Raw genomic sequence first — 15462 nt, forward strand, 5'->3', positions numbered from 1 at the left:
TAGAAAAAAGGCAGGAAATAAATACATACATTAACGATTTATCGTCTAAACAATCACATAATAAATAATAACAAAACACATTATGCTTATTCAGTAGGCCTCCTTGCACACACACACACGCACACACACACACACACACACACACACACACACAATACATACAATCGGAACAGAGCCAACAAAGATTGTACAAAAAAAAGACAAAAAAAAAAGGTTACTGGATACCAAATTTAGCTTCCTCAAGAACGGACAAAGGTTTACAGGAGTGAACCATCTTGCACTGAGCACTCTCTTCTTTAGCCACACATGCTAAAGTCTGCTTGTGCACAGTGTCGTGGATCTAAACGTGGATGTTTTGACAGCAGCTGCATTAAAGTTAGTGATCTGTTGGTGTTGACGTGCAGAAATCAGGTGGTACAGCACCAGAGAATGAGGTGCACGTGTTGGTGCTGAGAGAGCTGTCATTATAACGCAAGTATGACACTTTATGGACCAACAGTTTAGTTACTATCACATGTTTTTGACTGCATGCCACAGATAAAAGTAGAGAGTTTACTCCAGTCTGGACTTTGAACATGTTCAGTCAGCAGTCAGCACTGATATGGGGAAAGCCACATGCTGCACAGGACTTTATAAACTATTAAACTGTTGAATTATTGAACTGTGAGTAGCTGTCTAGGTAAGAGGAGACTCCTCCTTTCTCCTGCAGATGTTACATATATCCATTCAGTTATTTTCTGGAACTGGTCTTGTCATCATGTTGAACTTTGCAGATCATTATTATTATTAGTAGTAGTATTTCTTGTTATTTGATTGTTCCTGTTGTCTAAGGCAGCTCCACAAACTAACTGTAGATGGCATCATTATTAAAGTCTGATGTTGAAACAGTTGACAGTCAGCAGTTTGTAGCTTATTGTAACATGCATTCATTGAATAACTACTCCACTTAATGCCAATAGCCAAACAATGCTTATTAACACAGATGCTGATTTAAAGGTGCAACAAAAACAAAAAGGGAGAAAAAGGGTTTGTTCTCAGAAGTGAGCCAGAATAACCATCGTTGAACAGCTGGCATGATGGCCACAAGAGACAACTGTGAGACACTGTTAAATGGGTCATTCCACTCCAACTCACCCAGAATTCAGAACTTTTTTATATTATGGATTTCCACGAAAAAAGTCATGTCGTGACTTTTGTCAAATTAATGAGATCTTGATTAATCCTATCGCTGTGATCCAGTGAAAGATAAATTATTGGTTAGGAGTACTCTAAGTGTAAGGACCCGAATGAAAATGGCAATATCTATCTGAAGTTTGCTAACAGTGGCTCACAGTAGCCACCATAAATTACTTGACATGTACTGTCATTTATTGGTTATTAATTAAACTTTTAATCTCAAAAGTTAAAATAGACTCACTTCAACATTTCCTCTCTTGCACCAGGGTTAAGAAATGTGTCATCTTGGCTTCATTTCTGTCCAGATAAATGTGGGTTTATCTGGAATATTGTACACGAGTGCTGACATGTTGTTCATCAGACTCAGAATTATTATTGCTGTTGCAGAAACATGGCCTCGTGCTCTTTGGGCAGAAGACTGGTGGCTTGTCTTCTCAACGTTTCTGAGGCTCGCAGAAAAGACCTGGTGGAGTCTGTGGCCAAGGCTGCTTTATACAACACGGAAGGCAAGTCTGACTTTGTATCGGACCTTAAATTAAAGTCGTCTGTTCAAATGTTGAACACAATATCTTCACGTTGACTCAAGTATGACTCTTGTGTACTTTATAAAACACACATCTGTCCTCCATGATGCTGCTAAACATGGTTTCTCTGAGTTTTACGATGCCTCCGTAGATGTAAACTGAGGAGACTCTTTATCTAAAACATCATTTGAAATGTTTTATATTCTCCTGTTTGTAATGATTCTGCATCAGGGGTGCGACGAGAGGGGACGGCAGTGCTGAACATCTTTAACGACCATGACTACAACCGCTCTGTCATCACCATCGTGGCCGGCATCGACTCCATCAGTGAGTCCTGCAGCTTTCACACATTTGTAGTGAAATGTGTTTTTCATTCATTCTCCTGAGGGAAGCGTCGAGTCAGCTACTTGCTGCAGCTTTGCGTCTACCGCAGGGATTCAGTTCCTGTCCCCTGCTCTCCAATCCTCTGAGAGGAAAAAAATCCTTTAATAAGCTTTGTCAGGGATTTAAACACAAAAAATTCAGGATGAACATTTTTCTGGCAAAGATCACAGAGAAAAGTTTATCTGGTTGAGCGCTCGTCCCGAACACAACGTTCTGACAATGCAGACAAAGCTGGCGGGCGTGTGTCCTACACTCGCACCCAAACACAAATAAATTGGATTAATTTGCTTGAATTTACCAAATCCTTTGAGTTTTTTTTCTGAAGGTTACACAAAACTATAAATATATGCATTTTATTTCAGGGGAGGCGGTTCTGTCTGCATGTGAGAAAGCCTGTGGGCTGATCGACATGCGTGCTCACATGGGGGTTCACCCATGTATGGGTGCCGTCGACCTCATACCCATCTACCCCCTGGGGGAGGAGGTGGGAGTGGAGGACTGCGCTAGAGAGGCTCGGGGTGAGATGTTATTTGTGCATGTATGTATGTGTGTGAGTGCAACTAGAAATATTGAATGTCCCCGTCGACTGAGTTGATCCACAACGGCCATTTTCTCACTCGAAGGTCGTACTGCTGCGTCCAAGTTTTCAAATCTGAACGTTAGAAATCTGACAAATTATATCATTTCATCACTTCATGATTGATCATCAACTGAAAAGACAATAGAGAGTGAAAATCTGGAGGGACATTTGGGACATAATTCAAGGAAAAACAACATATGTGATAACCTGCTAGCTAACGTTAGACAACTGCTAATGTTAGCATTCAACCACTTCCTCGCTGACGTTCCTGTTTGATAGTGTTACACTATATGACAGCAAAGGCGGGAATTAAATTATAAATTCTCAGTGCACATTTATTTCAACCTGGAAGTGAAACAGTAATGTCAGCTAGGAGGTGGTGAACGCTAACGTTAGCTAACAGGTTATTGATTATGTTGTTTTATGCTGAAATATGGCCGTGTGTCCCTCCAGACAGTCACTATCCATCATCTCTCCAGTTGCTGATCAGTCAGAAAGTGGTAGCTGATAACTATCTGTAGCTTAACATTCATTATCCCAGTATGTGAGCTTCTCACCCTGAGCGTGACATGAGAGGAAATATGTGTGTGAATATGGTCTATTAGCTTTCAGGGCACAGTCATTACTCGTGTCTCTTGTTTTGTATTCAGTGCAGCGCCTGCTCAGGACGGAGACGAACATGTTTTGACTCGACTCAGTGGCTCAAATATAATTAATATCCAGTGTGGGCACACAGACAGGCTGGAGGACGGCACGCAGACTGTGACTTGAAATGTTTCCTTTGCAGTAAGCAGCTGCAATTTACATTTTAAGTTATAATATAATGTCTAAAAACGACTACAGAGATTCAGTAGAGAGGCAGAGTGAGGATCTTATTGATTTATTGCTGCCAGCAATAAATCAATAAATCGATTTGTTGTCACCTATTAAATGAATCATCAAATAATCAGGATTTCAATGTATATTATTAGATGAAACTGGGCCTCAGCATCTTTTCAATCGTCTCAACATCAACGTGTCACAACAAACAAATCTGTGTAATCATTTGAATAATTTGTTCATTTGTAGGTTGAAAGACAGACAGTGATTAACAACAAGGTATTTCTCCAAAGTCATATTGCACTAGCAGGTGAAATGTGATCTACACAAAGACGTCAACGTATTTAATCTTTCATATAAAATGTCGTAAATATTTAACTATATAGTCTGTGTACTGATAACAAAAAGCTTCCAGGACATCACGATGCACGGCTGGGCCCTACTCAGTAGCACGTCTGCTTTCTTTATGACAGTAAACTGAATATCTTTGGGTTCAGAACAAAATAAAAACATTTGAGGACGTCTTTGGGAAACACTGAGCAACATTTTTCTCCATTCTCTAATCGATAAATCGTGAAAATAATCGCCGGATTGATCGACAGTGAGAGTAAACGATAGCTGCAGCACCTCCTGCCTTCATCTCTCCTGACAGACTGTATATGTAAATATACTGTAAGGAGCTCGTCCACAGTGTGTATTGGACCGAGTCTCAGGCTGATTATGTTACATCTTGAGCTTCCTGTGCTGTTGATTAGTCTCAGAGTTAACAACATGACTTAGCAGCCACGTGTTTTGCTGATAATGAGCAGTAACGCAGCATGTGGCCCGTGTGCACTCTGTATGCTAATCTGCGTGGTGTGACTGCAGAATAATAATCAGCGAACTCACTAACGAGAACCGTATTTATGCATGCGTGTAATAAAATGCTCCATGTGTCCATATTTTCCCCCTCTGTCTGAATCAAACCCCTCAGGTGTGTTTAGTCTGTCAGGCTCACATTGCTCTCGTGTTTCTGGATTTGTGTGCATGTGATGACTCGAGCCTCGTTTGCTGCTTTAACTAACGTGTGTGTGTTGTGTTTGTGGGGCTCAGCTGTGGCTCAGGGACTCACAGAGCGGGTCCAGGGCACCAGCGCCTTCTTGTTCGGCTGGGCGGACTCCCCCCTTCAGCGGGGGCTCGCTCAGAGGAGGAAGGAGATGGGCTGGTTCAAGAAGACGGCGGACTCGCAGCAGATCAGGCCCGACGTCGGGCCGCGGCCACAGAAACAGTTCGGCGTCACAGGTGAGCAGAGCTGACAGAGAGAGGGAGGTAGAGTTTATATGCCAGACGCTCTGTGGATGAATGTTTTGAAGCCTGACAGGAAGGTTAGACCGTCTCTGTGTGAGGATTATACAACACAGGTGACTTTGTGTCTGTGTTTGTTACAGCTCAACCACAGGCCACCTCTCTCCTCTTCTTTGACCCTTTTAAAGGTCCAGCGTGTGGGATTTAAAGGATCTATTATCAGAAATACAATATCCATAATTATGTTTTCATGAGTGTTTAATCACCTGAAGAGTCATTGTTATTGTTACCTTGAAGGAGCCTTGTACTGGTTACTTACAGAGAGACTGAGTCCTTTGCCTTTGCCTGCCATGTTTCTACAGTATCAGCTGCTTTAATGATTCATCTCATCCATACAGACTGTGATGCTTCCTTCTCTTCCACTTAACCTACATACTGTTTGGACACACAGACTTCTGGGGGTTCATATTCGCTTCGGTTGAACTTTTCGTCCTCCAATTTCTCACAGTGAAGTCACAGCAGTGCACGAGGGAGGGAGCACTACAAGGCCATTACGGACTTGTTCTGTGTACATATGGTGCATGTGAATATTTTATTAGGACCGACTCGAAAAAAATCTGAACCAGTTCTTTAAAAGCAGCTGCTGGTCTGATCTGCTTTCTATTATCCCTGTCCACTCTGTTATCTAGTGCTATAATATCTTAAACATGCAAAAAAATGTCCGTCATCGAGAGTTTTCTTTTTAAGACCTGAACCATCTCAATCCATCACAATCAAAGAGCAACACTGTCTTTCTACACCTGCTGTTTTGTCTTTTGACGGGTTTACAGGCAGAAATCCTTTGTAGGAATGGAATAAATTAAAATTTTACCACCAACTGGAGCCTCAACTGTAAAAACAATCTATGTAATATCACCGTGTTGTCCTGCAGGTGTTGGGGCCAGTCCGTACGTCATGAACTGCAACGTCACTATCGACACCCAGGACATCACCATGGGACGCAGCATCGCCACAGCCATCAGGGAGTCCACTCCGGGGGGACTACCCGGCGTGCAGGTTCTGGCTTTGCCACATGAGGGCGCTGTGGAAATCGCCTGTAACGTGGAAAGCGTGAAGGGGAGCCCGCCTGGTCACACTGCAGGCGAACCGTGGCCGACTTTCAGCATCGGTGGACAGCCGTACTGTCACGTTCCAGCGTCGCTCATCACCACGAGGGTCGCAGAGCTGGCAGGGAGGGAGGGCGTCCGCACGAAGGGGACCGCGCTGGTGGGGTTCACCCCCCATGAGTGCAGGGGCCTGGCAGAGTTAGCACTGTCCCGAGGGATCGCTGAGTTCTGGAGAGAGCGGCGAAGGATCCGAATGTGAAAATGATTTATTGCCTTAACCAGTGAAACCTCAAGTAAAAGTACATCATCTGTGTTCATGTCACTTTAATCACAAGCTGTGCCATCCTCTGTTACCACTGCTGCCCCCATGTCAAGCTATCCAACCATGTGCAGCACGAATACTTTAGTGTGACAATGACAAATTCATCACTCACAATTCTTAATTTTTTAATCGATACACAAAAGCCAGAATAAACCAACAACAACGCAAAAACGTGTTTTTCATTTCTAGCAAACTGCTGCTAGATGATTTTACTAGTTGTAGTTAGCTAAAGTTAGCTTAACTAACAGTGATTGTTATGCTGGTTAAATATATTTAAACAGTATATTTAAATTTTAGATGCAAGGCTAAAAGACCAACCAGTGTCTGGCTTACCTGATGAAACTGTCTTGAATTAGTTTGGCTGTTGTTAAACAGGACAACAAGCAGCTAACGTTAGCTAAACTCTAATACAGCGCATCTTCGCCCCCACACAGTAAATGTTCTGGAGCTCAACAGGGACATTATGTAACCTGCAACGTCTGCAGCTCATGTTCGATCAGAGAAACACACTTCTGAACCCATTTCTTATCATTTAGTTTGACTATTTTTGGCTTTGGAAAGGCAACAATAGTGCAGTTAGCTAATAATATGCTATTTGGCTTTGGAAGTGATGCAAGGTTACAACTAATGCTTGTTAATGGTCAATGCTAAAGTTTGCAGCTTACGTTAGGTCGGGAAAACAATTTAGTTTGATGATTTTTGGCTTTGGAAAGGAAAATAAAACGTAAAGACGTAAATAAATATACATATAAAACACCACACACACACTGTTTGCAGTATGTGGAGAAATCCAAGACTTGTTGCCTAATTCTGATTGACTGTTTACAGCATTTTAAATCGGAACAATTAACCTGTTTACATTGTGTATATTGTTCAGTGCATCTTACGTAATTTACCCATATTTCCTGACATCTGATCTTTACTATCGCTAACACTGATTAAAGTCAGGAATAACTACATTTGTAGAGATTTCATGTAATATTTGATGACTAATTGTGTTTTACTACAGTTATTACGTTAAACAAAGAAATATCAACACATTATTTTCATCCTGGTGTTATTTTCATGAGGGGAGATCGACTTAAACTGAAGCAGATCTTTCCACGTCCTCTATAACACACCTGTCTCCTCGGTGCCTTATTAATCTGACACTTGCAGTGAAAGAGATTTGTTTTTTTATCTCTGAGTTTCTTCTCTTCCCAACCGAGACAGAAACTATAAAAAACCCAGCGCGTCGTCCCTCCAGAGTGGAATTTAAATTTTTCGTCTGTGTGTGTGTGCCATTTCCTGTTTGGAGCAAATGGGACACTTGTGTTTACTGATGAGTCCCTGCTGATGAGTCTTTTCCCATCATTCTCCACCATCAGCCTCACCGTGCATGACTCTGTGGGAGAGTCACCATCTGTGTGTGAGACTGCTATTTTTATCGCGAGTCATGGCCTGAATCTTCGAGAAGACATCAAGCGTTTTGGCCGCGTTTCCGTGAACATGTTAAGAGTGGAACTCACTTACAACGCAGTCATAGTTGTTTATCGTTTAGTGTAAGCTCGTGACGCACGGGATTAACCATTTAATAACACGGGGACAAGTTTGGCCAGAGGACAGGTCAGGAATTAACTGGGGCGAGATGATTCCACTCATTTCTTACATAAGGGGAGTATAATGCATTGAATAGCGGCACATTCATGGAGTAAGGAGGTATAGATATGAGTCATTAGGTATTATAACTTGAGCTATATGGCTGAGGCACAAAAGCAGGGTCAGAGTGAGGCTTTAAAGCCAAAAACTGCGTTAGAAAATGCTCAATTTTCTCCTTTTTGTGAGGAAAATGATCGATTCCAGAGTTTATAATCCACACAGAGAGAAGGTGCCGACCCGGTTCCCAAGATCTTCCAGTTTCAATGCCTGAATTTACTCTGCTTTCATTTTGTTGTGTGGTTTCTCATCTTCCTGCATTCAAACTTACATAAGGTTGCCTTCTGAGGCAGAAGCTGTGCGATTTTTCATCAATGTGTGTGTACGCGCTTCTTTGGATAAGCTCTCTTACTGCGTGAACATTCACCTCTTTGTATGTCATCCAGCTGAGGCTCTTAGTCACACAGGCGACGCAGCCATGCAGCTTCATTTCATGCATACATACACAACAACGCTCTGCCTCCCTCACACACTAACACACACACACACACACATCCCTCCTCCTCCTCCTCGCTGCTGTCTTCCTCCCTCTTCTGCATCTACACACACATGCATTTACTCTATGGATGGCACACACACACACACACACACACACACACATATACTCAGCCTGCCAGGCTCGGGAGCATCAAGGCCTAATCTAGGTCACAGCATAAGCCCAGAGGTATCCTCGTCTCCACACACACACACAGACACACACACACTCGTGCTCATGTTTTTTTTGCATATAAAATCTATTTTGACGCGACTAATTTTTAAAAAAAAAATCTCATTTTGACACATCACACTTCCCAAGAAAAATAAGCTAAAAATAAAACCAGTGAATTTCATATTTTTCCACAAAATCCCATCTTCCCCCCGTCTTCATCTCTGAGTAACCTAATTGGTTATGTGGCTCAGAGTCTAATGGCTCTTATGATTGTCACAAGGCCATCGCGTCCCTGATTAAAATGCACTTTGGGATCTTTCGGCAGCAAATCACTGAATCAACATCCATTTAGCATGATGGCTGAATCAAAAAATGTTGTGCTTGGGTGAAGACGTGGATGTTCCTCTGCATGCTGCTGCTGCAGACGCACCATAGGATCCCTTTGATATGACTTAGCCTGACAGCGTACCATCCGAGATGCGACCGTGTGTCACAGCACCGAAATAGAGGAGCTTATTTCTTTACATCAGTCTCCAGCCTTCTATAAATATTCCAAAGCTCTCTGTTCTCTCTTCTTCCTCTCTTTTCTTGCTGCTTTCTCAGTTCTCCCCCTCCCCTCTCCCTTTTTTTTTTTCTGTTTTGTCCATTTTTTCTCCCCCTACACACTCTGCCTCCCACATCTTCCCTTTACCCTCTGCTCCAGTCGGATACTGTGGAGAAACGTGTCTTGTGTGTCTAGAAAGAGGCAGCAGTGTTAGAGCGAGGGACAAAAACACTCATCATCTCTGAGCCGTCTGACAGTCCTGCACGAAATCACATCTAGAAATCAGATCCTCCACTGCCGCACAGATTTCCAGCACTCTCATCTGTGACGGCTCAGATTCAAAAATAGGAACGTTTACAAGGAATAAAGAGGCAGATTTTTATCTGACTGCCGGTTAGACGCTGCACAGTGCCATCCTCCCCAACCTATCAGTGTGGGAAGTAAGCGTGCCACCTATGAAGTCAGCAGTCCCCAACCCCCACCCTGAACACATGTTCAACATCCTCTGGGCACAGGCTGAGCAGAGCGCTGAGACACAGCTGAGAATTAGAGAGGGAGAGAGAGAGAGAGAGAGCAGTGAAGTGGAAATATGGGTGAGCATCAGAGAAAGACAGAAATAGAGCGATAAAGCAGTGAATTAGGCAGCGGCAGAGAGAGGAGGAGGAGGAACGCGGAGAGTCCTTCGCTGAGGCGCTGATGCTTCGTGCAGACATTGTGATTTCTCCGTCTCGTCGTGCGTGGATGTGAGCGCCTCGTGGATTTTGAATCTCTGTGGAATTCATTACATCTTGATCCGAAACCGGGGAGGATGCGAGCGCGGCTGGATGCTGGGATCCATGTGGGCCTGTGACGTCTACCTTCTTCCCCATCAGGATGGCTCCAGCGGCACTGACCCAGATTGTGGAGTCGTGGCTCTTGGCTGCTCGCTGCCCCTCGGGTGGTCTGTGAATGTGATGCGGACGAGGCGTGCTGCACACCTCGGCGGAGACCGCTCAGCCCGCTGCCTCTGCTGACATCTGTCTCCGTGGATACACGCAGCAACCGGCAGGGTAAGGATGCTCGGCTCTGACCTGCACGCTCAAATGTCACGGTGATGGGTTTTGTTTGTGTGCACGTGCCTGTGTGTACGAATACATTAGAAATCACTACAGCTATGTTGATCTCATTTCTGTTCCTCTCCCTTGTAAACATACATGGAGGAAAATATTTGGATTTCCTTCCAGAGGCTTCAAACAGAACAACAGTGTGGCTGTGACGAAGAATTGCGTGTGCATGCACTATGCAGAACAGCTCCATGTATAATGTATGACCGAGGAGATATCATGGTGAGCAACAAGTCACTGCGTTTTCCCCCAAAGTGCAGAGGAAAGTAGGCTAGGATGGCACAGACAGAGACCTGCATGAAATATTTAGCAAAGTCCGTGTGGTTTTTGAAAGCGTTTGGCTTCATTCTGCTCAGAGGAAAAACACAGACGTGAGGAAAATGTGTTTCTTCACGCTGGGAGGGATGAAGAAATTATATCCCATCTGGACCAGTCTGATAAATTCAGCTCAGTCAGCCAGTTCACCCTCAGTGTGGGCAGTTCAGCTCAGGTCAGTTTGGTTCAGTTAACGTTAATATAACTGAATTTAACTCGGCTCCTTGAAGAGGTTAATGAGACACATCGCAGATCAGTATGTGTTCAACCTCAAGACATATGAGAGGATGTGATTCAAACCAGAGGTCACTCAGAGGTCGACAGCTTACCAAAACTCTCGTTTCTTTTAGATATAGAGAGGCAGGGATGATGTATTTATTGTTGGCTCACCCAGAAGAGAGCATCACTCTGCTTCTATCGACCAGTTGGATTTTGTGCTGTTGCCAAACATAAACTCTGAGGCGAATACAAGATTATGATACAGCCAGATAATCTTCACAGATGAAGATGTGATTTTTGAAGCATAAATGCAACCGCTTGAAGTGAAGCTAAGCTAATGTTAGGCTACAAACAAACACATGACTTCAACGTCACCACTTCACTTTGTATCCATCAGTCTAAGAGTTATACAGATAGAGTTGGAACTAAAGTCAGTCTGATGAGTCTCCGTGTTTGTTGTGATGATGTTTAATGTCCCGGACAACTTCTGTAGTCTCAGTTAGTCACTTGTTAGCAACCGTCTTTGTTAAGACACGTACTCTTTTTCATTCAAATGTAGGGTATTAATCAATGTATTTTATGTCCGAGAACAATACGTGAAAATCTCTTAAGCTTGTGTTAACAGAAGTTAGTTAAAGCTGCTGTAAGCGTTGTAGTCGTGTCAGCTAACTTCCTGTCCGTTTTGCAGTTAGCTGTCCCTTCCCTCGTCTCTACGTCACCACACCTGCACGACTCCTTTCTGTTTTCGAAGCAGCTCTCTTTCCTTCAATCGTTTTTCATCCCTTGGCCTGTTTGCTGTCAACCAGGAGAGCTAGAATTGGTAGCTTACCCTGTTCAGCCATTGCCGGTAAACAGGAAGATCCTGCTGTCTGCATGGACCGCCTCTTTATGGCGTTCTCTGTCCTGATTGGATAACGTGGGCAGGGATACCAGAAAATTACTTTTCTCTTTTACTGCATGAGTAGGGCGAGGGGACACATGGATTACTGACCAGACACTTTAACAGTGATTAATGTTGGAATATAGAGCTTTTAAACACGTCCTGTGTTTTAATAAGAAAATAACACTTTAAGGCATCTCAGTCAAAAAACCCACTGACCTCGAGACGAGGGAGCATGCAGTGAAAAAATGCTAACTCACTCACAGGTTTTAGGACCCTGGAGCTGTTCCAGGATCTGACAAACACTTCTGAACCCGACTGGCGTTTAAACATCCAATCACGACGTCACATTATGGTTCAGGAATAGGTCCAAACTGGAAACTGTGCCAACGTTTGGGGATGTTATCAGTCTGTCAGCTGAACGTCCTTCCTGGATGTCCCAGCAGCATTGAAATATGATGTTATCAGGGAGGTGCTTATTCAGCTACGCTGTACACAGAAAATAAGTCAACACTGACTCACAGAGGACACAAACCTCCATCTTTTCTTAATATGGAGACTTTATCATGATCTGACTTTCTGGCAGAGAGCCCTGAAGTCTTATATATGCAATCAAAGACAGCTTGATGAAGACTTTTGGCCCTGATAAACACCAAACGCTAAGACAGGAATAACTTTAAACGTTAATGTTTATAATTGAGGGCAACTGAGGGTCTGACTGGACTGGACGTGTTAACTACGTCACTAACTGACCATCTGCCTCATCACCACATTGAAGTTTTGGCGCCAGACCAAAGCCATTTTTTGGCGAAGAACAACATGCTTCATAAATTTAGTTTTGTGACTTTCAGGTCCATAATCGTGTATACTTTAATATAGTACTTTTGTAGGTTTGCAGTTCTTCTAAGATGTATTGAACCCCTTATTATAATACTGCAAACTTCCATCTTAGTCACTGAACAGTGTGGTCCAACCACCATCACTAACAGGAACACATCATGTTTGCCATCTTGATGCAACCACCAGTGCCACTTACAGCCCATTAAAGCCCAGCAGACAGTCTGTAATCATTCATTTCAGTGGGGACTGACTTTGTGTTGTTGTGCTAACAGCAGCGGCTACAGTCACCACTGTAACAGACTGGTTTTCTAATAGTAAAAGTACTGCATTCTGCTCTTTACTTACTTACATAGTAAAACAATGTAAGTACTATCAGAAGTAAAAGTACCGACTGTGCAGTAAAGTGTTCCCTGTCAGTGTTTTCCTCTTGTTCATGTTTCTGGATTAATATTAATGTGTCTGTGTCTGTGGGAGCTCGTTTTAAATACTTTATTTACCGTCAGCCAATTCTGTTCAATCTGTGTACAAACAACATGATTTTACACTTTGAAGTACAGTAAATACACCAAAGTCCAAGTCTGTGTGCAGGTGATCCTTCCCATTAACTTCCAAAGCCAATCTCCAGTCAGGTGACTTTTGTTGTCACCCATAGTGAAGGTCGATACTCTTGGGTAGTGTAATCTACAGAAACGCATCATATTCTTCAGATGTTTGTAGTTGTAAAAAAGCGCGTCGTCAGCTTTATGATGATGCATTTTCCAGCTGATCCAAAAGGTTTTTTTAAAGAGTTATTCATCTGAAGAAGGATCATTTTCTCAACACATAACGTGACACTTCATCCTTCAGTTCATCACAAACAGTCTACATCAACACATCTGGAGATAAGTGTTGTTTAAAGTACACGAAAGTCAGACTTGAGTAAAAGTCAAAATATTGCGTAATATATCACTTTGGTAAAAGTGAAAGTCACCAATACGAATAGCAGTATCTGATATACTACATGTACTTCAGTCTCAAAAGTATTTTCTGGCAACAAATGTACTTAAGTATAAAAATTACAAGAAAAAGTAAATAATACATTACATTTAAAAGTATATACTGTATATACTGTAAACTATGGCTGGACTGATTGTTGACCTGGACGATTATCAGATTCAATATTCATAATTTTGTTTCTGATCAACAGAATCATTGTTTTTTATTAATCCGAATGCTAATCACAACAAAATGTGTTACTTCGGCTCCAATGAAGCATGTCATCTTTAAAGGTGCTATTTGTAAGAAAAGCTGATTTTTGAGTCTCATTTCCAACCCGTCAAAAAAAGTAAGTAAGTGCAAGTACCTTGTCTCTGAATACAGTACTTGAGTAAATACGTTGAGTTACATCCCACCACTGACAGGGCTGTACGCACAAAACAGCAGACAGAGTTAACGAGAGTCAGCGAGGAGCTGAAGCGAATGTGACAGCTGTGAATTACAGTGAATAACAAAAAGTGAACAACTAGGCCCTGTCCCTCATGGCAAAAATTACCAGAATCTGACCTGTCACATTAATGCTGCATTGACACGACAGTTTGAGTTTGGTCGAAAACATCTTAATGTGAGTATTTTGACAGATACTATGGTTAGTGGGAATGATCATTTTTGCATCACAATTTTCATTTTCACTGAAAAAAACATGATATTTGTTGACGTCTGTACCAAACAACTTACATCTGGAGATTTGTAGGTCAGGACAATTTGATTATTTACGCAGGAATCCTCACATGTCTTCCTCTGACTCCACTGTGAGAGCTTCACTCCATCCACCTCACTTACCTCCTGAACATACTGTGACACTCAGGAGTCGATAGTCTCATTCAAGGGGAAACAACATCTGAAAAGTGTTATCGCAGCAACACGGCTGACCTGACCTCGATGTAGAAAATGCCTTTAAACAGGAGTGGATGTACAGTAGCTCAGGGCGAGGGGATAACCATTGTCTGTTGCTGCATCTATTCCATGTTTGGTGCACTGAAGCAGAAAGCCTAATGCATTCGATTGGGAGACTGGATGATGGGCATTGTGCAGCCACATAAAAGGGGTCAGCGGTAGCCTAAAGGTTAAAGTACATGGAGAGCAATGGCTGGAGCCTCCGTACTGGTCAGGATATCATGGGCAAGAAGAAGTGAGCGCTGTAATCAATATTTCTGAAATGAATACCAAAGGGATGACTTTTTCACTGCTTGGAGCTCATTTGTTGGTGTTGAAGATATACTATGTTAGATTTCTGCATTATAATGGCTAAAAACAACCACAGCTTTGTTTTATACTATGTTGAGTTGTGCCAAATGTTTCTAGCATTTCAAACAAGAGAAATCAGTAATTTATTACAAGTAACGATGCGTTTCATTTGGTCACCTGTCACTATCAGAGAGTGAGGAAGGAAGGAAGCGAACGAGACTAAACTTAACTTTTAAACATTTTCAAACTTGTCCTTAAATATGTCGGATTGAATTTCATTAGTACTGGTGTTTATTTAATGGTGTGTTCACCACCAGTAAAGCGACGTTTTGCCTCATGATACTTGCGAGTTTGACCACAGGAACATTGTTGTTGTTAGTGTTAACATTTTTGATTAGTGCAACTTTAAAATGTAGTTTTATTCATTTGTATTAATTCATTATTCACAATTATAGATTGTCAGATCGTGAAAATACTGTTTTAGTGGCTTTCTCAAACTGTCTATGTTGATGAAATATCCAAGGCCAATAATCGGTTTACCCCTACAAGTGTTTATTCCTCCCAAACAGACTTTCCTGTACATTAGCCGCAAGCTAGCAAGCAACCTCGCACACCGAGGCTATGTGCGTCAAATCAACCTCTGACTAAACTCAGCACTCAGCAGAGACTCTGGTTCTCCTTCTTCTTCTTCAGAGAGCAGAATCTGATGTGATTGTGAGTGTTTATTCTGGATCTGGAGTTTTGTTTTGATTGAGAGACCCAGAGCGGCAGAAATTACATATTGTGTGTTTAAGGTTTG

General features: G+C 42.4%; 2 protein-coding genes across 4 annotated transcripts in view; one reads left to right on the top strand and one right to left on the bottom strand.

Annotated features, from left to right (window-relative positions):
* cUnh2orf69 (chromosome Un C2orf69 homolog) overlaps positions 1-15462 on the bottom strand; it is a 38884-nt gene that overhangs the window by 11889 nt on the left and 11533 nt on the right. The window contains exon 1 of one of the 2 annotated variants that reach the window (XM_084362052.1): positions 4595-4686. The exons of the other annotated variant lie outside the window; for it this stretch is intronic. The gene's annotated coding sequence lies outside the window, so the exon portion shown is untranslated. Of the gene's footprint in view, positions 1-4594; positions 4687-15462 lie in introns of those variants that run through there. 2 annotated transcript variants of the gene reach the window in all.
* ftcdnl1 (formiminotransferase cyclodeaminase N-terminal like 1) lies at positions 213-7154 on the top strand. 2 transcript variants are annotated; one of them, XM_084362054.1, is made up of 6 exons: positions 213-475; positions 1564-1682; positions 1932-2027; positions 2447-2602; positions 4576-4764; positions 5699-7154. In XM_084362054.1, the coding sequence occupies exons 2-6, from the start codon at positions 1568-1570 to the stop codon at positions 6130-6132; spliced, it is 990 nt and encodes a 329-aa protein (XP_084218180.1). In that variant the 5' UTR covers positions 213-475; positions 1564-1567; the 3' UTR covers positions 6133-7154. The 2 variants fall into 2 exon arrangements, with proteins under 2 accessions (XP_084218180.1, XP_084218181.1); XM_084362055.1 differs by lacking the exon at positions 2447-2602.

Source organism: Pagrus pagrus (assembly GCF_965226575.1).
Source record: "Pagrus pagrus genome assembly, chromosome: 9".
In the NCBI taxonomy this organism is placed as follows: Eukaryota; Metazoa; Chordata; class Actinopteri; order Spariformes; family Sparidae; genus Pagrus; species Pagrus pagrus.

Bases quoted from the DNA above. Each gene is read 5' to 3' on its own strand.
- ftcdnl1 (XM_084362054.1), top strand. From the start codon at position 1,568: ATGGCCTCGTGCTCTTTGGGCAGAAGACTGGTGGCTTGTCTTCTCAAC. The intron at 2,603-4,575 runs GTGAGATGTTAT...TGTGGGGCTCAG, and splicing joins CTGCGCTAGAGAGGCTCGGG to CTGTGGCTCAGGGACTCACA. The intron at 4,765-5,698 runs GTGAGCAGAGCT...GTTGTCCTGCAG, and splicing joins GAAACAGTTCGGCGTCACAG to GTGTTGGGGCCAGTCCGTAC.